Here is a 20,301-nt window from a genome sequence, read left to right on the forward strand (position 1 = left end):
AATCTCATTAATTATAATTCTAAATTTCTATCAAGCATCTTTCGGTTGTTGCCCCACGTACATCTTGCATTTCATGACCTTATAAATCACTTTAACTGTACCTCTTTTGCAACATATGAAGACGTTGAGTCCCAGAGAGATTAATAGACTTATCCAAAGTAAGACAAAGCAAGTTCCTAACTTCCCAACCACTGCAGTTTCCACTATACATTGCTACATACATAAACATATAACCAAAGTTTATTAGTACTTTGGGTCCTTTGCATGTGCTAAATGTACTTAATTTTAAGTTAGAATATCCTTGTAGTCTCAATGCTTTCTATTTAATTGCAAAAAAAGGGGGGGAAATGCAAATATTTAAAAAATAAAAAACACTGTACTTTATAGCACAATTATTGTAAAGATAACGCTGATATTTCATCACATAGCCAATTTATTTCTGCTATACATTTATTTTTCTGTGACTACAAAACCTTTTTACTGGTTAATCTATTTTCAGTGATTCAGTTTGTCTATTTCCAGGTACTGCTGAATTTTCCAATTTTTTGTGTGTCTTTTCTTTCCAGAACAGCACAGTTTTTAATTATGAAAATTAATACCATTTAAAATCTAAGTTTTCTTACACTCATAACAAAAAATATGTGAAAAGGAAGATAACATAGATTTGAGAAAACTTTCTTTTACCAACTTAGTATTTTTAAAGAAAATATGATATACACTGGGGTAATATCAGATTGTTATGAAAAGTAAACCATGAATATACTTTTTTTTTAAATTTTGAAACCTACTAGTATATAGAAAAAAATAAAGAACTGCAAAACTAGAATCTGTAGTAAGAATTAGAGGAATACGTGTCATGCTGACTGCCTTTAATTATGTTATGCCTCTGCCTTGTCTTTTTAATAAAGGAGGAAATATATGTAGAGCAGATGAGTTCCTTTGCAATAATTCCCTCTGCAAACTCCATTTCTGGGTGTGTGATGGAGAGGACGACTGTGGAGACAACTCTGATGAAGCCCCTGACATGTGCGGTATGGCATTTCACTTGGCTCTAGATGGCTCTCTCATCTCCCAATCTAACGCACCCGCGTGAATCAATGAAGTGGTGAAGGGAACCACAAATCTTATCACCCTGGGGCTAGATAGATAAAATATAACCACAGATACACTTTCGTTCAGGTAACAAGAGATTACCCTGTTCAAAGTTTATGACTTTATAGAGAGCCTTCCTGTATCTGAACTTTCACATGTCAACACTGTTCAAAAGATAGATTATGGTCTGTCTGAGAGGATTTGGAGTAGTTGACCTTTTGAATTGAGTAAGGTTCATATAAAGACTTTGGCTTCATATCAAATGGGTACTTTAGTTTAAAACAATTTTCTTTTGACAGATAAGTACATGGAAAAAGTGTGAATAATAAAATTATGTGGTTCCACATGTCACCTGGAGATTTTATATATCTCTGTATAGATATATAATACAAATGTTATGCTGATAAATGAAATAGGAACTATTTAATATTTAAATCTAAAAATCTTCAAAAATGTTAGTGATTCTTCAAATTCAAGTTACTCCTGACTGATACTTGTCAGAAGGGTGATTTTGCAACCTACAACTACTAATGTATAATTTTAGATCTTTAAAATAAAGGTTTCATTATATTTGGTAAACATTTTTAATTCCTCTTTTCATTCTCTGTATCCAATCTCGGGAAGAAAGGTAATTTCACCTCTAATTTAAAGAAACTACTACTTCAGATATAACTTAATAGCACATTAGGTTAGTTAAAGAATACATAGCATGAGTGCATGTACTTAAATCCTTTGTTCTATTTGGTGCATCAAGTTAGACCAATAGTGCTTTTTTTAAAATATGTCTTTTTTTTTTTTTATTTCAGAGGGAGAAAGGGAGAGGGAGAGAGAGAGATGTAGAAACATCAAGATAGAGAGAGAAAGAATCATTGATCGGCTGCCTCTTGCACGCCCCCTACCGGGGATGGAGCCCACAACCCGGGCACACTCCACGACTGGGAATCGAACCGCGATCTCCTGGATCATAGGTCGAGGCTCAACTGCTGAGCCACACTGGCCTGGCTAGACCAACAATTTTTGATAAGTTATGACTGACGACAAAGGTTACAGTTAAATAAAAAATCCAAAATAAGCAGGCAACGTTATTTTTTTAAAGGATTTAAAACTTGAAGAGTGTTCTCTGTGAGTATAACTGATGAGAGATATAACCAAATTTCCAATTCAATTTTTTACATAATCTTACAGAATAGACTCTATAGAATCACTAGGAATTACATTCTTTCTGAATCATATTACATGAAAAAAACGAGTTTATCTACCAAAATCAAGCCAGAACCTATTACGTTTGCGTGGGTTTTGTTTGTCTGCTTGTTTGTTTTTTTTATTTTCTGTTTCACTTCAGCATAAAACTCGTGGGCAGAAAGGAAATGTCTGGTAACTAATTAGCCATGGGGGGTTACAGAGTCACACCCCCAGGACCTCTTCCAGGGCCAGAAAGTGGTTCTCAGTGACATGCCACGCACCCGCTGGAAAACTTGTAAAGTACATCTAGCTCGATTCTCTGGATGTTTTTGCATTTGCTCAATCATTAGTATCAAATCGAGTCAAACTATTATGTGCTGGAGACTGTGCTTAGTAATTGGGATTTAAAAACATGAACAGCACATGTTTCATTTTTACAAGGAGATATTATTCTGGTTAGATAAATAATATTTTTCATACATTGTATTTCAGGCAATAGTAGAATTAAGTAAAAGGCACAGATAAGGCAGTGAGACTAAGATGAACTCTGCCTAAAGGGGAATTCAGAAAGCTACAGTGTTAAAGGATCTATATGAAAAGGCACCACAGGCGTAGTGAACAGTGTGGAGAAGTTATTTATTCATTAAACAAGTATTTGTTAAGCTAGACACTGTGATTATTTTGATAAAATGATGAGAGGAACAGACATGGACCCTGACTTCACACAGCCGAGAGGCTGGTGGAAGAGCAATACTGATGATCACAGAAATATACAGGTACAAGCTATGATACATGCATTAAAGAGAAAGTATAGTAAGTTATGAAATTATAGAACAGGGGAATTTTATTCAATCTTTAGTTATGAGAAATAACCTTTGAGTCTGAGTCTGAGTGTGAGAGATAAATAGCTGCTGAGTAGGTGAAAGGAATGGGGTGGGTGGATGACACAGTGCTGTAAGCAGAGGAAGCAAGATGTAGAAAGGCCTGAGGCAGAGCAAACCAGAGCTTACTAGAGGAACTGGAAGATCTGTGTGCCTGGAGAGCACAGAGCAAGGGAGATACTGGTTTAGGATGAAACTGAAGAGACAGGAGAGATACTTGAAACCTTGTGAGTCTTGATAGGGATTTTTAGATTTAGCCTGAAAGCAATTAAAAATACTGAAGATTTTAAGCAGAGGAGACATGTGGTCATATTTACATTTTTACAAATATCGGATAGAAAGAAGCAAGAGTAGTTAAGATGATGCAATACTCTAGGAAAGCTGTGCTGTTAGCTTGAATTCAGACAATGACAGCATATGATGACAAAGTATACACAGATCTGAAGGTTATTTAAAAGGAAAATAAATTAGATTAAATAGCGGATTGGATATAAGGGGTGAGGGGGAGGAAGTTGCCAAGTATAACTTACAGGGATGTTTTGGCTTGCACATTTGAATAGATGGGGAACATGGGAAGAGGAATAGTTTTACAAGTAAAATTAAAAGCCTGGTTTGAGATACATTTGAGAAAACACTCAAGTAGAGACTACAAATAGGTGCTGTTTGGTTCTAGAAACTTAAAGAGGTGGTCTAGAGATATAAGTTTGAGAGTTAGCATAAAATGTGGTGATAAGTACTATGAAATTTGTGAGATTTAGGTTAGGTGGGAGTAAAACATCAGAAAAGAAGGGGATTAGAATAGAATATTGAGGGATACCAAATATCTAACTAAATATGAGCAACCAGAAAAGACTCCGGTAAGTAACCACAAAAGGATTAGCAAAAGCAAGCAAACAAGCAAGCAAACAGTGTAACAAAATAAATACCAAGACAATAAAAAGTCTCTAGAAAGATGGAATCGTTCCTGAAGAGTCAGGGGAAAAGGGGTTGCAGAATAGGTGAAAAAAATTAGTTTTGGATAGGATTAGAGTTCCCTTCTCTGTTATTAAAAAATGTTGAAATGAGTTGAATGAATTGATAGACCCTGTGTAGAAGTGCAATCATTTAATAAGATATTAACACATTTCCCCTCTTTATTTCTACTTTTTTATATGTGCAGTAAGAAGCAGATACATATATAGAATGTGGAAGGTTGGTGCTGTAGGGAGGTTTGAAAGGAATACATATTTAAATCATTATAGCAAAGTGTAAGAGAGTGACATGGCTAGATATATGTATAGGATTTTCAAGTAGTATTCAGTGCCCATCTGTCATTGATGCATATTTATATCTGTGGTATCAGTTAGCCTTGTGATATGATCATCTGCAATATTCCTGAACTTCCCAGATGCAGACATTGGGATAGCAGATGGTTTACTCATCTAAGTGTGTGGTTTCTTAAGATAACTAAGATGAAAAAGAGAAAAGGGCCAGAAAATTCAGATTATTTGAACAAAAGTGAATTTCTAAATGAGTGATTGGGACAGTGTCCAATGTATAATAGGTTACCAATAAATATTTATCAGATGAGTGTACTAAGAGATGAAACGCAAGCTAATGTCAACAGAGGGAAGTAAAGACAGAAGACGGCACTGGAAAATAAGGGAAAGGTAGCTGTCTCAATGGGCTAAAGCTGAGGTTTAAACTTTATGTTCCAGCTAAGGCTGAAGAAGTGACTTAATGAGACTGGTTGAATTAAAACTTTGGAAAAGTAGGAGATTGTGATCGGAATTTGGAGCATTCAAATTAGTGTTTTTGTAAATGAAATAATTGGAGGAAATAGGAAATCCAGCTATACCCATGTGTAATAGTGCTCCTCTCTGCAAGCAACAGGAACTGTCATTGGCTGATTTAAAAAGAAAAGAAAAAAAAATGTTGAAATCCACCAATGTCCATAGCCTTCTAGGGAGGTGGGCGGCCTGGGTGGATTAGAGTAAAAAGACATTTGGTATGAGAAACATAAAGAGCTAAGAGGCCCACTTGTTGGTTGGTTTGCTCATTTGGATGTTGAAATCATCCTGGATGGTGGAATGAATTTGGATGAAGACAAATAACCATGAAGGTACATGCTACAGTGTTCAGTGAATTAGGGAGCAAGTAACGCTTATGAAGTTGATGAGAAAATGGCAATAAGAAAGGGCTATGGTCAAATGCTTCTCCCTCAGAATAGCAGTTTTTGGTTTTAGTATATTTTTTAAAAATACAATGTGAAGATATGGTAACAAAGTTACCAAAGTTCTGGGAGCTATAGTAGGAAACTAGGATATCTTCAAACATAAGATAACATGAGGTATGTGCAATGTAAGAGACATTTCTAAAAGACCTATGGGGAGGAGCTATACTTGGAGTAACAAGCAGATTTCCGTTAAAGCAAGCAGATCACCAAAGAGGAGTATGACATATGTAAGTAGCTAATAAAGTAGCATTGCTAGAAGACCAAGAGTGGCATGGACAAGGTAATGATAAATCTATTATGTCATGTAAAGTAGCTCAAATTGTATTCTGGAAATAATAATCAGATTAATGTGTTAGGTGGATTGTTCTGGTGGCTTTTAGAGAATCTTAGGCTGGGCAGTAAAACTGAGACATTTAGGATTCTACTGCAGTCAGTTCTGTGAGAGATAATAATAACTGAGCTATTGTGATTATAAGTGGTATGCATGGAAAGAAGAGGGCAAGTTTGGGGACAATATCAACGGAACTTGTTGACTAATCAGTCAAAAGTCAGTGAGAAGAATGCATTTACAATAATCCCAGACATATGGAATGATGAGCCACTAACAGAACTATGGAAATAAGACAAATCTTATGTTTGGAGAGAAGGGAGTTGAGGGAAAAATGACAGGAAATTGAGTTTTGAACTTGTTGAATCTAAAATTCCTATGGGAATGTTCCATAATTAATTGTGAGATGTTATATTTAGATAGCAAGTTGAAAGCCTTGAAGGTGTAGAGTCAAGTAAATCCATGAGAGTGAATGAGAAAGTCTAAGCAGAGAATTCAAGAGTAAGAACATGAGGGGACCAAGGAGAGAACCCTGAAATATTCTGACTGTGAGGATCAAGAGTAGTTATAAATGTTTCCTTCTTTATGGGTGAGAGGTTTTTGAAGAGATAGTGATAGAAAGAACAAGAGTAGTATTCCCTGGCTTCCATTGGTATCTCTTTAAGTCTCTCTCTCTCTCCACCCTCCCTCCCCACACATACATTAAAAATTAATAAACTGCCCTGGCCAGTGTGGCTCAGTTGGTTGAGCATAGTCCTGTGCACTGAAGGGTTACCAGGTCAATTCCAGGCAGGGCACATGCCCAGGTTGATACCTGGTGGTGGTGGTGGGGCGGTGGGGCGGTGGAAGGCAGCCGATTGAAGTTGCTCTCTCCCTCTCCCTTCCGCTCTCTATAAAATCAATAAAAACATATTTTTTAAAAAATGAGTAAGCTAAGATCACCTTATTTGCTTCAAATACATAGCTACACATTTGTTTAGAGAGGCATAGAGTAAGAAACCCAGCTATAGTGTTATTGAGATTTTTTTTTTCCTACTAAATGGCTTATTTTCAGTTTGGGGCCTGTAACATACACTTGCTGAAGCTCTATTCGGTATGAAATTGCTATTTCAGATAGTTAAGTGTCCTGCCATGTTGTATAAACTGAAAGCATAAATTAATTTGGTACACCAAGTGGAGGCAGCAAAGATAAGGCATCTGGAAATGAGACCACGAAATTTGGCTCTGTATCTTATTTCATTCAACCTTTCAGCTGTGCACTCTTTTCTGTAGTTAATATAAATTAGTAGGATCATAAGCTTCTATTATCACACATGTTTCTAGTATCTACACATAGACAATTTCCACAACAAAACATATTCAGAAAAAGCTAGATTATGGATTTGAGAAGAAAGAAAAAAGAGAATGACAAAAGAGGTCAGTGTAGCTGAAGGAGCTACTTTGGTTTTTCTTTTTTTCAGTCAAATTTCTTTGCACACCCACAAGACCTCACAGATGCAGAAATAACAGAATATGCCTGCAGCCTGAGCAAATGTGCAATGGGATTGATGACTGTGGGGACAACTCAGATGAAGATCATTGTGGTGGTAAATCCATTTCATGTGAAATAATTGATTCAGTGACAGCTGTAAGATAATATAATGATTCTAAAGCTCAAATTTTAAAAATAAATAAATGTTTCATGTGTATGTCTGAGGGTACTTTTTTTGGCACTTGATTTTCTGACAGGATATGAAAATAATCTGCTAACATTTTCTTTGCATAGCAGAGCTGTGCAACTTAATCTAGAGTCTCTACTACTCCATAAATCTCTTTATAGGCACTTTATTAAAGAAAATACCAAGTAAGAAAAATAATGTAGTGGTTTAAAAATGTTCTGTTAAAGAGCTCCTTGGGTTGGAGAGGGCAGATATGTATAAAGAGTGTAAGTATGTGTACACAATCCCTTTTTCACAATTCTGAAATTAAAAGAACTCTTAAAGGCTTTACTAAAGTATGTGGCAAAATGGGTGATAAACACTGACTTGAACTAGTCTGAGGCAGTCAATATTACTTTTTAAAAATCCCACTTAGGGTTATATTTGTACATTTTCTTATGGAAATAGGTAGTGTTTCTTATAAGGTAAATACACTGTTTTTATAAAAATCCAATAATTTCAGGATTTTTAAAATTTGGCCCCCAAATTTGGCTACAAATAAAGGATTGTGGACCTATGTTTTCTATAACATTTAATAAAACCTTAGACTTGTTATATACACAATACATTTGTTTTGATTTGGTGAAACACTAATCATTTTATAATGACTCTGTAGGTAAGCTTACATATAAAGCAAGACCTTGTAAAAAAGACGAGTTTGCTTGCAGTAATAAAAAATGTGTACCCATGGCCCTCCAGTGTGATCAGCTTGACGACTGCGGAGACGGTTCAGACGAGCAAGGCTGCAGAATAAGTGAGTTTGTTTTCTGTTTACATGCAGTGACACACAAGTCCATTTTTTAATTCATTGTCACCAAATCTTTTTTACTACTGTGAGAAAAAAATTGCAGTTCAAAATGTGCTTAAGTAATATCATTTTTTAAGCTTTTCCCAAAGCACACTTGAACATCACTGAAATTAATATCAGAAAGTTTGAGGTGGGAAAGGCTGATTTCGCTGTGAGTCACCTTGTTGGAGCTGGAGCTGACAACTCAATATCCAAATACAGACTTTGAGGTCAGCGAAGAAATCTATATCACTTAGCATTTTAGTTTATAAAATATAATTTTAATACTTTTTGAATTTTATAAACATTAACATTTGTTAAATCAGAATAAAGCTTTTAATAATTTTATTCAATGTTTTAAAATTGTAATCTATTGCTAAATTATTCTTAAATAAATCATCATTGTGTTATTCAGTTAAAGTGCTATGGTACTTGAGTTATTAGACCTTGACTGCTAAGCATTTTGTGTTCAGATAATGTTTTATATTTTATTTTCCATATTAAAAAAATGATTGAACTGACAACCCTAAATTAAGGTTACTTATAAAAGCTACAAAATACTTCTTACTTTTGAGTCTTATTTTCTTCTCATTTATGCACCTATGTTGTTCCTCACTAGTTGATGAAGCAATTCACATCAGGATGTACCCACACATGGAATCTCATCCATAGTATAATTCCACTCATGTATCTTAATTAATTGTAAACTATTCAAGAGTTTGTCAGGATTAATAATGGTTACAATTCTGATAATTAAATTCATATTTCTCAATAATTTGATTTATTTAGTTAAAATAGAGGAAGTTTAATATTATCCCTATAATATTGTCACTCTAAAATGTTTTCCTGAATGGTAGATAAAGCGATGAAATTATAATAGCTATGCTGGGAATTAAATATAACTCAAATTTCATCCTAGCCTGTGTTGCAACCCACGCTATAGAAGTTTAAGAACTTATGATGGTGCCCACCTGCTCGAGTAACATGTAGTACTCATGATTGTGGTGTGAATAGTGAGCTGAGTTTAACAATACACGGCTACATCTCTAGGTAGTTTCTAGGAGATGCTTTGGTTCTTAGAGAAGGGTAGGGTACTGATACATCACAACATTGTAGAGAGCTTGTCATTATAATCATTGATTCTTAACTTCCTTTTAGAAAGCAGTGTAGCTTGGTCATAGCTATAAATATCAGCTGTAAGCAATTTGGTCTAAACTATATTCAGTGCAATTGAGTTCAGTTTCTATCTGCTTCTATGCCTTTATAAGAAAAGAGGGCTTATAAGGAGAGAAGACCGTAATTTTATAAATTCAAAAAGAGTCACCTACGGTAAAATACATGTAATTCTAAATTAAGAACAAAAGTAAACTCCCACTTCAGGAATTAGAATATTAGTTTTGATCATATTTTTAAATCCCAGCTCCCACTGAATATACCTGTGAAGATAATGTGAATCCATGTGGAGATGATGCATATTGTAATCAAATAAAAACATCTGTTTTCTGTCGCTGTAAGCCTGGATTTCAAAGAAACATGAAAAACAGACAGTGTGAAGGTATAGTACTTTTCCTCACCAGCTTGCTCTTAAATCTTTAAGTTTTAAATGACTCGCAAAGCTGCTAAATTGCAAGATGAGGGGGGATTGATTTTCATTAAAATGGTGTGTCTACGGGTTACCAGTTTACTTATGAGAGTGCAAATCCCTTGGGTCAAGAGCCTGTTTGTTTGTATCACTAAGCTAACCATCACTGAGGCTACAGAGTCTTTTCTGTAGCTGATTCAGACCTCCAGGAATTCCAATAGTATTATTATAATTCTCTTTTGAAATGCAAGCAATGAAATTGCTGTTTCAGGACCCATTGGAGAATTAGAGGCATTTCATGAAGGAGCATGTTGATGATGACCCATTTCTCTTGAGTTGTGGCACTTGCAGTAATGCAATAGGCAATTCACTTTTAGAGAATTGTGGGCTTTTGTCCTAACACCACGTCTTAAACCATGCTTCGTGTTGCCAAGATGTGTCTTTTAAAATTCAAAGACAGGATCTAAATAAATCTCCGTCAGCTTACTTGAGATCATTTAAAAATTGAGCATGTAGGATAGGCAGAATCCCATAGTAAGTTATATGTATAATTTAAATCAGGGCTTTAACTATTGAGTCACGAAATACCATATGCACTTTCTACAAGTTTCTTCATTAAAATTGATATTATTGTGATTAGAGCCTGACTAAAATCATCTGACTGGCTTATCCAGGATAAATTCAAGTCTTACAATGCTTTCACCTACCAGCTTCCTTTACTTCTTACTGTCTCTTTATGTTATGCTTGGGTTTAAAAAGGGGGTGGGGGGGAGGTATATAGTGTCAATCAAATGGAATTATTGGAATAAATTTATACTCAGCCAAAGAGAAACAAGTGTATCCATGTCATATTTATGTACATTTTGGGTTGTACACTTATTTGGATGATTCATGACATTTTATTTCTCCATTAACATGGGACACTGAAAACTAGCAAACTGCTTTTTTTTATTTTAATAAGAAAGCAAATTATTTCTCAAAACTAGAATGTTTCTTGCTTCCTAGAAACTGTCGATTGTACATAAGCACACATACTACACACAGACTACAAGTACAACATCTCTTCAAGATTTTAATTTCAAATAACATTAATTAACTCATATTTATTTGTGAATAGTGGTCTCTGTTTCCTGTACATACGTACAAATTTAGAAATCCTATTTTCAGAATGTTCTTTATTTTTTAATTATATTTCATAACTTGCAAGTTACACTCTGTTTAAATTGCTGTGAATCCACTGAAACTTTTGTTGCGCAAATGAATAATTTTTGAACTCCAATAAAACTTGCATCTCTACCTGATAAATGAAGATTTAACATAAGGAAAAGCAGTATTGACTTGATGTGAAGGAGGGGATAGACATTACCTTGGTTTGTAATAAAAAATAACTTAAATTTGTACTCTTCCTTTATATAGCTAAGAAAAAAAATAGCTTAAGAAATAATTTGATGTCAGAGCCGAAACTGTTTGACTGGAATGCCTAAAGGAAAGCAATCGTGGGACTGGCAGGAGAGCGATAGAAAGGGAACAGCAGAGGCTGTGGGCGAGGCGCTGGTTTAGGATCAGACATGTGTGGGTTGCCTCTGGTCACTTCCGAAGCTCATGAAACAGGCATGATTACAGAGATGAAGATAAATGCTGATCCTGGCCACCACAGGACCCTGTGAGGGAACTGAGGTTTTATCAGATCAAGCATATTTTTGTTTATTTTGATTTCCTGTCAAGTGGAAACCGTAGTAACAAATAACTTACTGTTTAAAATGACAGGTGTCAAACAAATAAAAAATGTTTGTCATAATAGTCTTTGGTGATTAAGTGCTGATTACATGTATTTTACTCAATCTCTGATGTAATATCAAAATAAGTAAATAGATTTTTCTTTATCTTATTACCCTACATTTCAAGCATGGAAATGAATTCTCATGACAGTGCTTAAGCTCTCCTTGGGCAAAGCATCATAGCAGAGACGGCAGAATCAGAAAGCCTTGGCACTGTCACTTACAAGTGTCCCTGGGAGAGTCTGTGAGCCTTTGAAGCACTATTGAGCACCAAACAAAGATAATTATTACTCTGATTATCCTTAAGTTCTCTAATTCGAGGGAAGGACTTATATCACAGATTCATTACATAATTAGAGCAACTATATGTGATATAAGAGGCCAAGGAATTATGCTGATAAAAGCAGGAGAGGAGGGAAATAAACAGAAAGTAGATAATTCGCCAGAATCACCCGATCTCGATCCTAGCCCTGCTCAAGCGATTCAAACCAGAGGCAGGTGCTGAACACAGAATATTGCCTGTGATTGATGGATTTATTACTTATGATTTATATATATTTATTTATATAGGCATCCAGTTTTTATTCATTTATTTATTTATTTCACGTAGCCCTTCTTGTTACCTAGTCCCTTCATATATATGAAACCAGAGGTGTATTAGAGATACATCCAGATCTTCGTTCTTTGCCAGACATTGTGCAAAATGCTGTCAGTATAAAATGAGTAAATCACAATTTATGCTCCGAAGAGACTTGACAGTCAAGTAGAGGATATGAATATATAGCAACATGTTTGAAATATAGTGTGAACAATCCTGTAAGAGAAAAATACTGAACAGCAGAGCGCAGAAACTGTGGGATGGATAGTCACTGCTAGACATTGATGGAGACCAAGGAAGGCTTCACATCAGGTGAATATTGAAAAATGAATAGAATTTTTTTTCATAAAAGTGGGAAAGGACATTATATGACATGTGCAAAGGTATAGAGTTACGTAATCAGAAACAGGCTTCAGAGGAAACTTCAAGATCTGTTTATTTGAGTAAGTGCAAACATTAGGGGAGTTTCAGATATTTCAATGTTTAAGTGGGTTAATGAGCAATGTACAAACAGCTGATAAATTGTTAGAGTGAAACTATTGTGAAAAATCATCACGGCCTAAAAATAATACACAAGCCGCAGGTAAGGATTTGAAAAGATAATAAAAGAAATAGAAATAAGGAAAAATGAATTTGTCATGTTGCGGTGTAGAGGGGATAGATGTGCTAGTTGGGGGCATGATGATGCTATTTTCATCTCTTCTTTTCAGACGTTAATGAGTGTTTGGTCTTTGGCATGTGTTCCCACAAATGTATAAACATGGAAGGGTCATACAAATGTGCATGTGACCAGAATTTTCAAGAAAGAAATGGCACCTGCATAGCAAAAGGTAAGGTTATAACCATCATTTCAAATGATAGTATAATTTTGCTGTAAATATCCTGTAGGGGAAAAAATGTTCATGTTGTATTTTAGCAATAGCTTCATGCCTAATAATATAAAATAAGTCTCTTTGTTAATGCTGATTAATTTGATCAGTTGGTTTATTATTCTTAATTTAATTTTGGATGGTTTATAGACATGACAAATGCATGGTTACTGTGAAAATCACTTTTGTGTTTGAATCAATTGTAAGGAGGTGTAAAAGTTTAAAAGTGAATGTGATAGATTAGAAAGTATCTTTCTTTATGGTCCACTTTCTGTGTGAGGAGAAATTATTACACCATTGGGATAAAAATAACAGGTTAAAGGTTAGTAGTATAAGGAGAATGGAATTTTGAGTAAGAGTTTAAGAGGTTTTAAAATAAAATCATGCTTTCAAATTCAGATTGCCTCCACTTAATATCATTTTTTAAAATTAAGTGACAGTTATAAATTTGAGGCTTTTTTAGGTATGAATTTTAGTATTCATATATTTTAATACATAATATTGTAACTTAAGTATTGTTAGCTACAGGGTATGATTGGACAATGCTAATAAGATTGGTAATAAGAAGCAGTGGTTCGAGGATGAGCTATGGAGTAATATGTACTTGGCTGACTGTGTGGCCTGGGGAAGTTATTTGACTCTGAGCCTCAGTTCCTCAACTGTAAAATGGGAATTTTAATGCCTACTTTCCATTATTGTTGCAAGAACAGGAGATAAATTGTGAAAGGCTTAACACAGTGCCTGCCACATAGTATACTTTCACTAAGTGAGAGCTACTAAAACTATAGAATTCAACTATGCCTCCTGCATAATTATTTTTGTAAATTTGCAAATACTTTGCATGCCATTCAATCTTACTTTATGGTTTCATTAATATTTTAATTAATAATTTTAGGATTTACTTTAGGTGTTTACTTGTCTTAGAATGAATATGACATTAGTATACTATTGTAGGTATCAAAACTTCAGGCTAGAAAGTTCCACTAAGCACAATTGTAGATAATATTGAGGTGATGACAATCTAATGTAGTAAATACTGATATCTTTGTGTAATAAAAAATAAAAGAATATTTAAGATATATGAATATTTGAAGAAGAAGACTATTCATGTCTTAATTATCATTTTTTAACCTAAGGTAATGATCAATCAGGTGCATAAACTAAATGCTTGAAGCTTAATTAGTACACAATATAGCATCTGAATTTAAAAAGCATTAGAACAATGTACTGTAACTTACCAAAGAAATCCTTCTTTATACAAAAAATAACTACTACCAATGCTTAATGTGTAGCCAGAAAGTAAGTTTTGCCCTAGGAAAACTTACATTAGTAACTCTTAGAAATGTTTAGGTAACTATGTATTAAACATAAGTCATGAAGGTTTTAAAACAGTCTAAAGTTGGTTGATTTTTACTGAGCAAGAAACTGTTATAATAACAATTCGAGATAATTTAACAATACAATCATTGCTTTGACATTAGTTGAAACTTACTTTATTTTTGTATTTTATTATAATAATCTCCAGGCTCTGAAGATCAAGTTCTCTACATTGCTAATGACACTGATATCCTGGGTTTTATATATCCATTCAACTACAGTGGCGATCATCAACAAATTTCTCATGTTGAACACAATTCAAGGATAACAGGGATGGATGTGTATTATCAAAGGGATTTGATTATTTGGAGTACTCAGTTTAATCCAGGCGGGATTTTCTACAAAAGGATCCATGATGGACAAAAAAGGCAAGCAAACAGTGGCTTGATTGTAAGTAAACAGTATTGAATATTTCAAGGCTCGCCTCTTCCCACCCTCCCTTATTTTATTTTGCTCTATCAATCACAATATCTGATTATAGGAGGTAATTAATATATTTATTCAATGATTCCTCCCAATAGTTTCCCTATGTAGAAATAAAACATTTCTCTACTCATTTATTCTCATAGCTACATATAAATTTGTTTTACTTGCATAATATTATGCTTTTGTTTTCATGTATTTGACTTAGTTACATAAAAATGGTAACAAATAATACCAAACATTTCTACACCATGTTATATTTAACAATGTTTAACAATGTATTCGGCCCTCGCTGGTTTGCTCAGTGGTTAGAACATGGCCCCAGGGACAGAAGGCTCCAGGTTTGTCAAGGGCAGTCAAGGGCACGCACCTCAGCTGCAGCCTTCATCCCTGGCCTCGGTCTGGCCGTGTGAAGAAGGCAACGAATCGATGTGTCTCTCTCACATCGATGTTTCTCTCCCTCTCTCTCCCTCCCTTCACTCTTTCTGAAAAGCAATGGAAAAAATATCCTCAGGTGAAGATTAAAAAAAAAAGAAAAATAAATTTAGGAGCATGAGGTTTTTTTCATCATGAGATGAGATTAGAACCATAACTTTTTTGCTGTTAGAAAATAAACTGTCAAAATATGCAGGGAAAATCATTTCACTTTTAACACTGGAGAAATACTTGTATTCTAGGACAAGAGATCAACGCCCTAGTGTAAGCATTTCTTCTGACTTTTGATAACTGTGTTCCAGGGAACCTCCCAAACAGAGCAGTACTGTTTGTTAGTATATGATGGACATGTTGGCTATCATGGTTATTTCTTTGAGGAAAATACACTAGAACATTTATTTAGATTTGTGGTTGTAGGCTATCTTCTATTTGTTTTAAGGCATGTCAATTTATTGTGTGTTTTATATTTTGAAGTAACCTTGGAAAAAAATGACAGGTAAATACTTATTTTTATGGGGTCTGGCCCTTTGTTGTACAACCAAAAAGCCAAGTGCTGTCCTGTCACAGTAGGATATAATTGAAGCTTTGTATTTTAAAAGACTCAGAGGAACCTATCTGGAAGTCCTCTCCACCTTTCCCAGTGGCATCTACCATAAAGGTGTGAGCTACGTGAATAGCATTTGATAGAGCTCTGGAGCATACATTTTATCTTATAGACAGCGATCACTTTAATTTAAAGGAAGCAATATTCACTGTCAAACTAAGGTGAAATTAACTGTGAGTAAAACCCCACATATATCAAAGCTGTATCCTCAGTTCTTCCTCCCCCAGACAGAATGGTATGCTATAGCTTTAGTTCTGTTAGAGCAATTCTTAGACAGAATCAAGGAATCCATTAGATCGCTCTGCCCTCCCTCGCTCACGTACAATTTATTTCCTCTTCAACAGACTAAAAGGCGGACTGAGCCTTGGCTGCCTTTAGCTTTTCTTTATCTATAAAACAGAGGTCTGCTTTGCGAAAACGTCGCTCTTATGGTACCATTCCCCCTGTTATTAATGAAGTGATGAAGGGTACACGCCATGGAGTTACACGGCCTGGGTTCTCATTTTGTTCCTATTGCTGACTAGCCTCTAACCTCTCCTTGCTCTAGTTCATAAAGTTTGCTGAAGAATCTGTATTATATGTTTAGTATTGTTAACAGTTATGCTTGCCATTAAAAAGATGGTGATGATGATGATGATGATGATGATGATGATGGTAGAGATGGTGATCACGATGATGTTTCTGATGATGATAACTGGCTAGGTGTTCTTTTCCATGATGCATATTATCACATTAAAAAATTATTTGTAACTTAATCTTGTCAGAATTTTGTGGTTGCTAAAAATATATCTATAATTGTTATTATGACTTTTCAGTGAAAATGATTTGATAATTGTTTTGGTTTTGTGCTTGGAGAAATTTGATGATCAGTGTCCCCTAGTGAACAGAGTTTATTATAGGTCAGAGGCCAAAATTGTTTAATGTTTGGTAACTAAGTTTTTATTTTATATGCACAAAATGTAACTGTATATATTTTATTGGTATATTTATATTTATTTACAAGTATATATTTTAATATTTCAATATTTAATTTTATTAATGTGTCATAGAATCTTTCATAGCCAATGGCAAAGCTATTGATTAGCCTTTTCTGGTAGGATAAAAACTTTTTTAGTTTTTTAATAGTAGTCATTATTTGTGTTATATCTTCTAGACTTTTTGTTTGTTTTTTTTCTCTCTCTTCTTAGACCTACACATAACTAACAGTATTCACTAGGAATAAAATTGGGTACAGTAGAGTATATTTTCTAGGAGTCCATTACAGTGAAGTAGATGTCGTAATTATAAGGTTGGAAACTGAGCCATGAGTTTTTAGCACCATGTTCTAAGCCATCAAGCATTCCATAGAAATTTCAGCCAATGCATTATTTTTAAGACAGTACTTACGGCTACACTAATGAGGGCAATTGTTTAACTTTGCTTCTTATATCTTTTTGTAACTCTGATATCTCAATATTATAAATATGGAATGAAGCCGTACTTACCGCCTTAATTTAATGAGCAATGTGTATTCTAGAGTAATTAAACGACTTACCTACGGCCATGCAGTTATAATGTGACCACATTTACATTTTAACTTGAGAGACTTGTTACATCTTTAAGTCTCAGTTTCCTCATCTAAAAAATAACTATAGCATTGGAGTGGACAATTTCTTAAATCCTTCCTAGAAAGTAAATATATATGATTTCCAAAAGATGTGTGACATAGTTATGTCTATCAAATTATTACAGGGACAATTTGTATTTATTCCCCTAAAATCTATCTCATGTATAAATAATTGATTTTCTACCCTTACGAATTACTCTGCCATGTATTGTCTTTGCTCTTTTACAGTCACTAGCTGGTCATCTATTAGTTTAATGAACATGCTATCTATTTCACCTAAGTTTTGACACAAATACTGAATGATACAGACCTGAGAATTGCCCACTCCTTTGAAAATAAAACAAGATTTTTTTCTAAGCTGAATATAGAACACTGATTTTTTTATGAATAAATAGGTGAAAGAAAAAAACCCCACAAATCAAAGTATGCATACTTTCCTTATAACCCCATTATCAATTAACCAAATGTGAGGAGTTAGCCATGTAATTGCAGAATGTCTTAAAGTATATTCACAGATATTGAAAATACTGAAATATTTCCATCCCTGTAAAGGTAGGAAATACATTGTATCAGATATCAAAGAAAGATTACTCAGATAACTAAATGTTTCCTGAAGTCCATTCCAAAGAAAGGTAATATTTAATGTGATTTTTTTGGGGAAAGTTGTGAGGGGAATACTCTTCTGTAATCTTTGAAAATGGTTGAAATACTAATTATAATTACAAATTTAAATTTCAAATGTAGACTAAGTTATTTATACATAGGAATTCTTATGATTTTATAACCCCCAGGGCTATCCAAAATAGATAATTTATTTTTTCTTTAAGAAAATTAAATAATTTAAAATTTAAAAGACTCGCATGATTCAATCTATATGTAAAGCATAATGAGATTTCTGAATTGGAATTTTAGTAGTCGGAGCAGAATATGATAACGTTATGTAACAATTGAACATACTTTCTGGCAATTTATCATTTCTAGTGTGAAATGCTGTGCAGCAAAGTACGTGATGACTAGCAGTATAAAGTAGGTCAATGCTTGTAAAAATGCAAATGACGAAAAGTACAGATTAGATTTTTACCATCAAAGAACTAAATATTCTGGAGCAAAACAAATTGTTCATCTGATCTACCTGATTCTGTGAAGTGAATACGAGATGCTATTTTTGGCATATTGTCTATTATGCAAAAGAGGATGTTCAGAATGAACATGCTTATAATTTTACCCATGAATAATCATATCTTTTCTTCAAAAATGCGATTTGGCCCTTCCCCCCCCCCCCCGAAAATCTTTTAACAAAATATTCAATTAAGTTATCTTTACTAGGTTTCAACTTTTAATTGGAGTCTTAGCTAAAACCTTTCACCCAATAGATGTCTGTATTTCGCAAACACATGCACACAAACTTGCACATGAGCGTGTAGGTGTGCATACATGCCCACACTTAAGTGTGCATGTGTGTGCGTACATGTGTGTATGTGTAACAAAACCTTCAAAGTCTTATTTTAGGGCATTAGGTACTGGTAAAAATTGATAGTTTCTTTTTTCATTCTTTTTAATTTTTCTTTATTATTATAAATTGATTATTATTATTACAATTATCAATTGAAACTGTCTATACTTGCATAGCAAGAAAACCTTTAAAACCATCTGAATTTGTTCAAACCAGTCCACAACTGTAATAATTTATTATGATTACTTTGGAAGAAATCTAAAACTATCAGATCATTACATTATTGCCATTTTGTATTGTTGATTGCATAAGACAGGCATTCAACATGACATACTGATTAAAGTTAAATTGCTCTGTAACAGTTATGCTAATATTTAAAATTTTACTGAACGTAAATCTTATATGACTGCATAAAACATATGATTCCATGGTTAATAATCCTGAAGAAATTATTGATCAGACCATATAGCATTGTAAGGAGAATCAGTCAAGTTTTATTCATTCATTTCCAAAGATTTATTTAAAGATTTCTGTTTATTAGGTTTGGTGCTGGGTTCTTGGGATACAATAATGGGAACAAAGAGTCTTGTTCTCATGAAGTTTAGATGGGGAACAAAGACAAAGTCAAGTAAACTCATAAATAAATAAATACTAAAACATTTTCATTTTAAAAAATATACTGAAAGAAATTATAATGGACCAAGAAAGAAGCACTCAGAGTTGTAAGAATTCTTTGGATAGGATGGTCAGTTAAGTCTCATTCGAAGAAGAGAGGAGATTTGAGCTAGACCTCAGAGGAAGTAATGTCACCTTATTTATATCTAAGACAACTAATGGCTTTTTATGTAGAGACTATTGCAGTCTCAAAGGAATGGAAGGTAGTGTGTACAAATTTAACTGAAAGTGTTTGCAAACAGGATGAATGTGGAAAATGGGAATAGGAAGGACTCGGGTTGATTCTTAAGTTTCTCAGTTATGCAACTTGATAGGTCCTGAGGGTGGTAAGCTTTGGATATACTTTTAGTCATGTTAAGCCTGAGATGGCTACAAGAAATTCAAGTGAAATATCAAGTAGTCAGTGGTATATTCAAGGCTTGGTCTTAGATCTTTGGGTTAAAAAATAGAAGAGTAGATGAGGTACCTAAAGCTCTGAAGCTAGGTTCAGTTACCTGGGAGAGAGTACAAGGGAAGCAAAGGACTGGAGCAAAGCTCTTAACCAGATTAAAATGATGACAAGGTGTAGCCAGTACATTAGGAGAAAACAGGAGAAAGTAGAGTCACAGAAACTAAGAGAGGTTGCTGTTTTGAGAAAGAGGTTGAGAATTAGGACAAAGCAGTATTCAATAAATTTGGTGATAGCCATTAAACATCTTGACAAATACTTGGAGTCATCG

At 34.2% G+C, this 20,301-nt stretch overlaps 1 protein-coding gene across 1 annotated transcript in view; it reads left to right on the forward strand.

Moving 5' to 3' along the window:
• Window positions 1-20,301, forward strand: part of LRP1B (LDL receptor related protein 1B) — a 1,542,074-nt gene that overhangs the window by 1,422,538 nt on the left and 99,235 nt on the right. The window contains exons 72-77 of the mRNA XM_081143443.1: window positions 909-1,031; window positions 7,159-7,284; window positions 8,012-8,149; window positions 9,603-9,737; window positions 12,851-12,970; window positions 14,535-14,776. Of these exons, the coding sequence (XP_080999569.1) occupies window positions 909-1,031; window positions 7,159-7,284; window positions 8,012-8,149; window positions 9,603-9,737; window positions 12,851-12,970; window positions 14,535-14,776 (884 nt within the window). The remainder of the gene's footprint in view (window positions 1-908; window positions 1,032-7,158; window positions 7,285-8,011; window positions 8,150-9,602; window positions 9,738-12,850; window positions 12,971-14,534; window positions 14,777-20,301) is intronic.

This window comes from Miniopterus schreibersii (assembly GCF_964146895.1).
Source record: "Miniopterus schreibersii genome assembly, chromosome: 7".
NCBI classification, from domain to species: domain Eukaryota; kingdom Metazoa; phylum Chordata; class Mammalia; order Chiroptera; family Miniopteridae; genus Miniopterus; species Miniopterus schreibersii.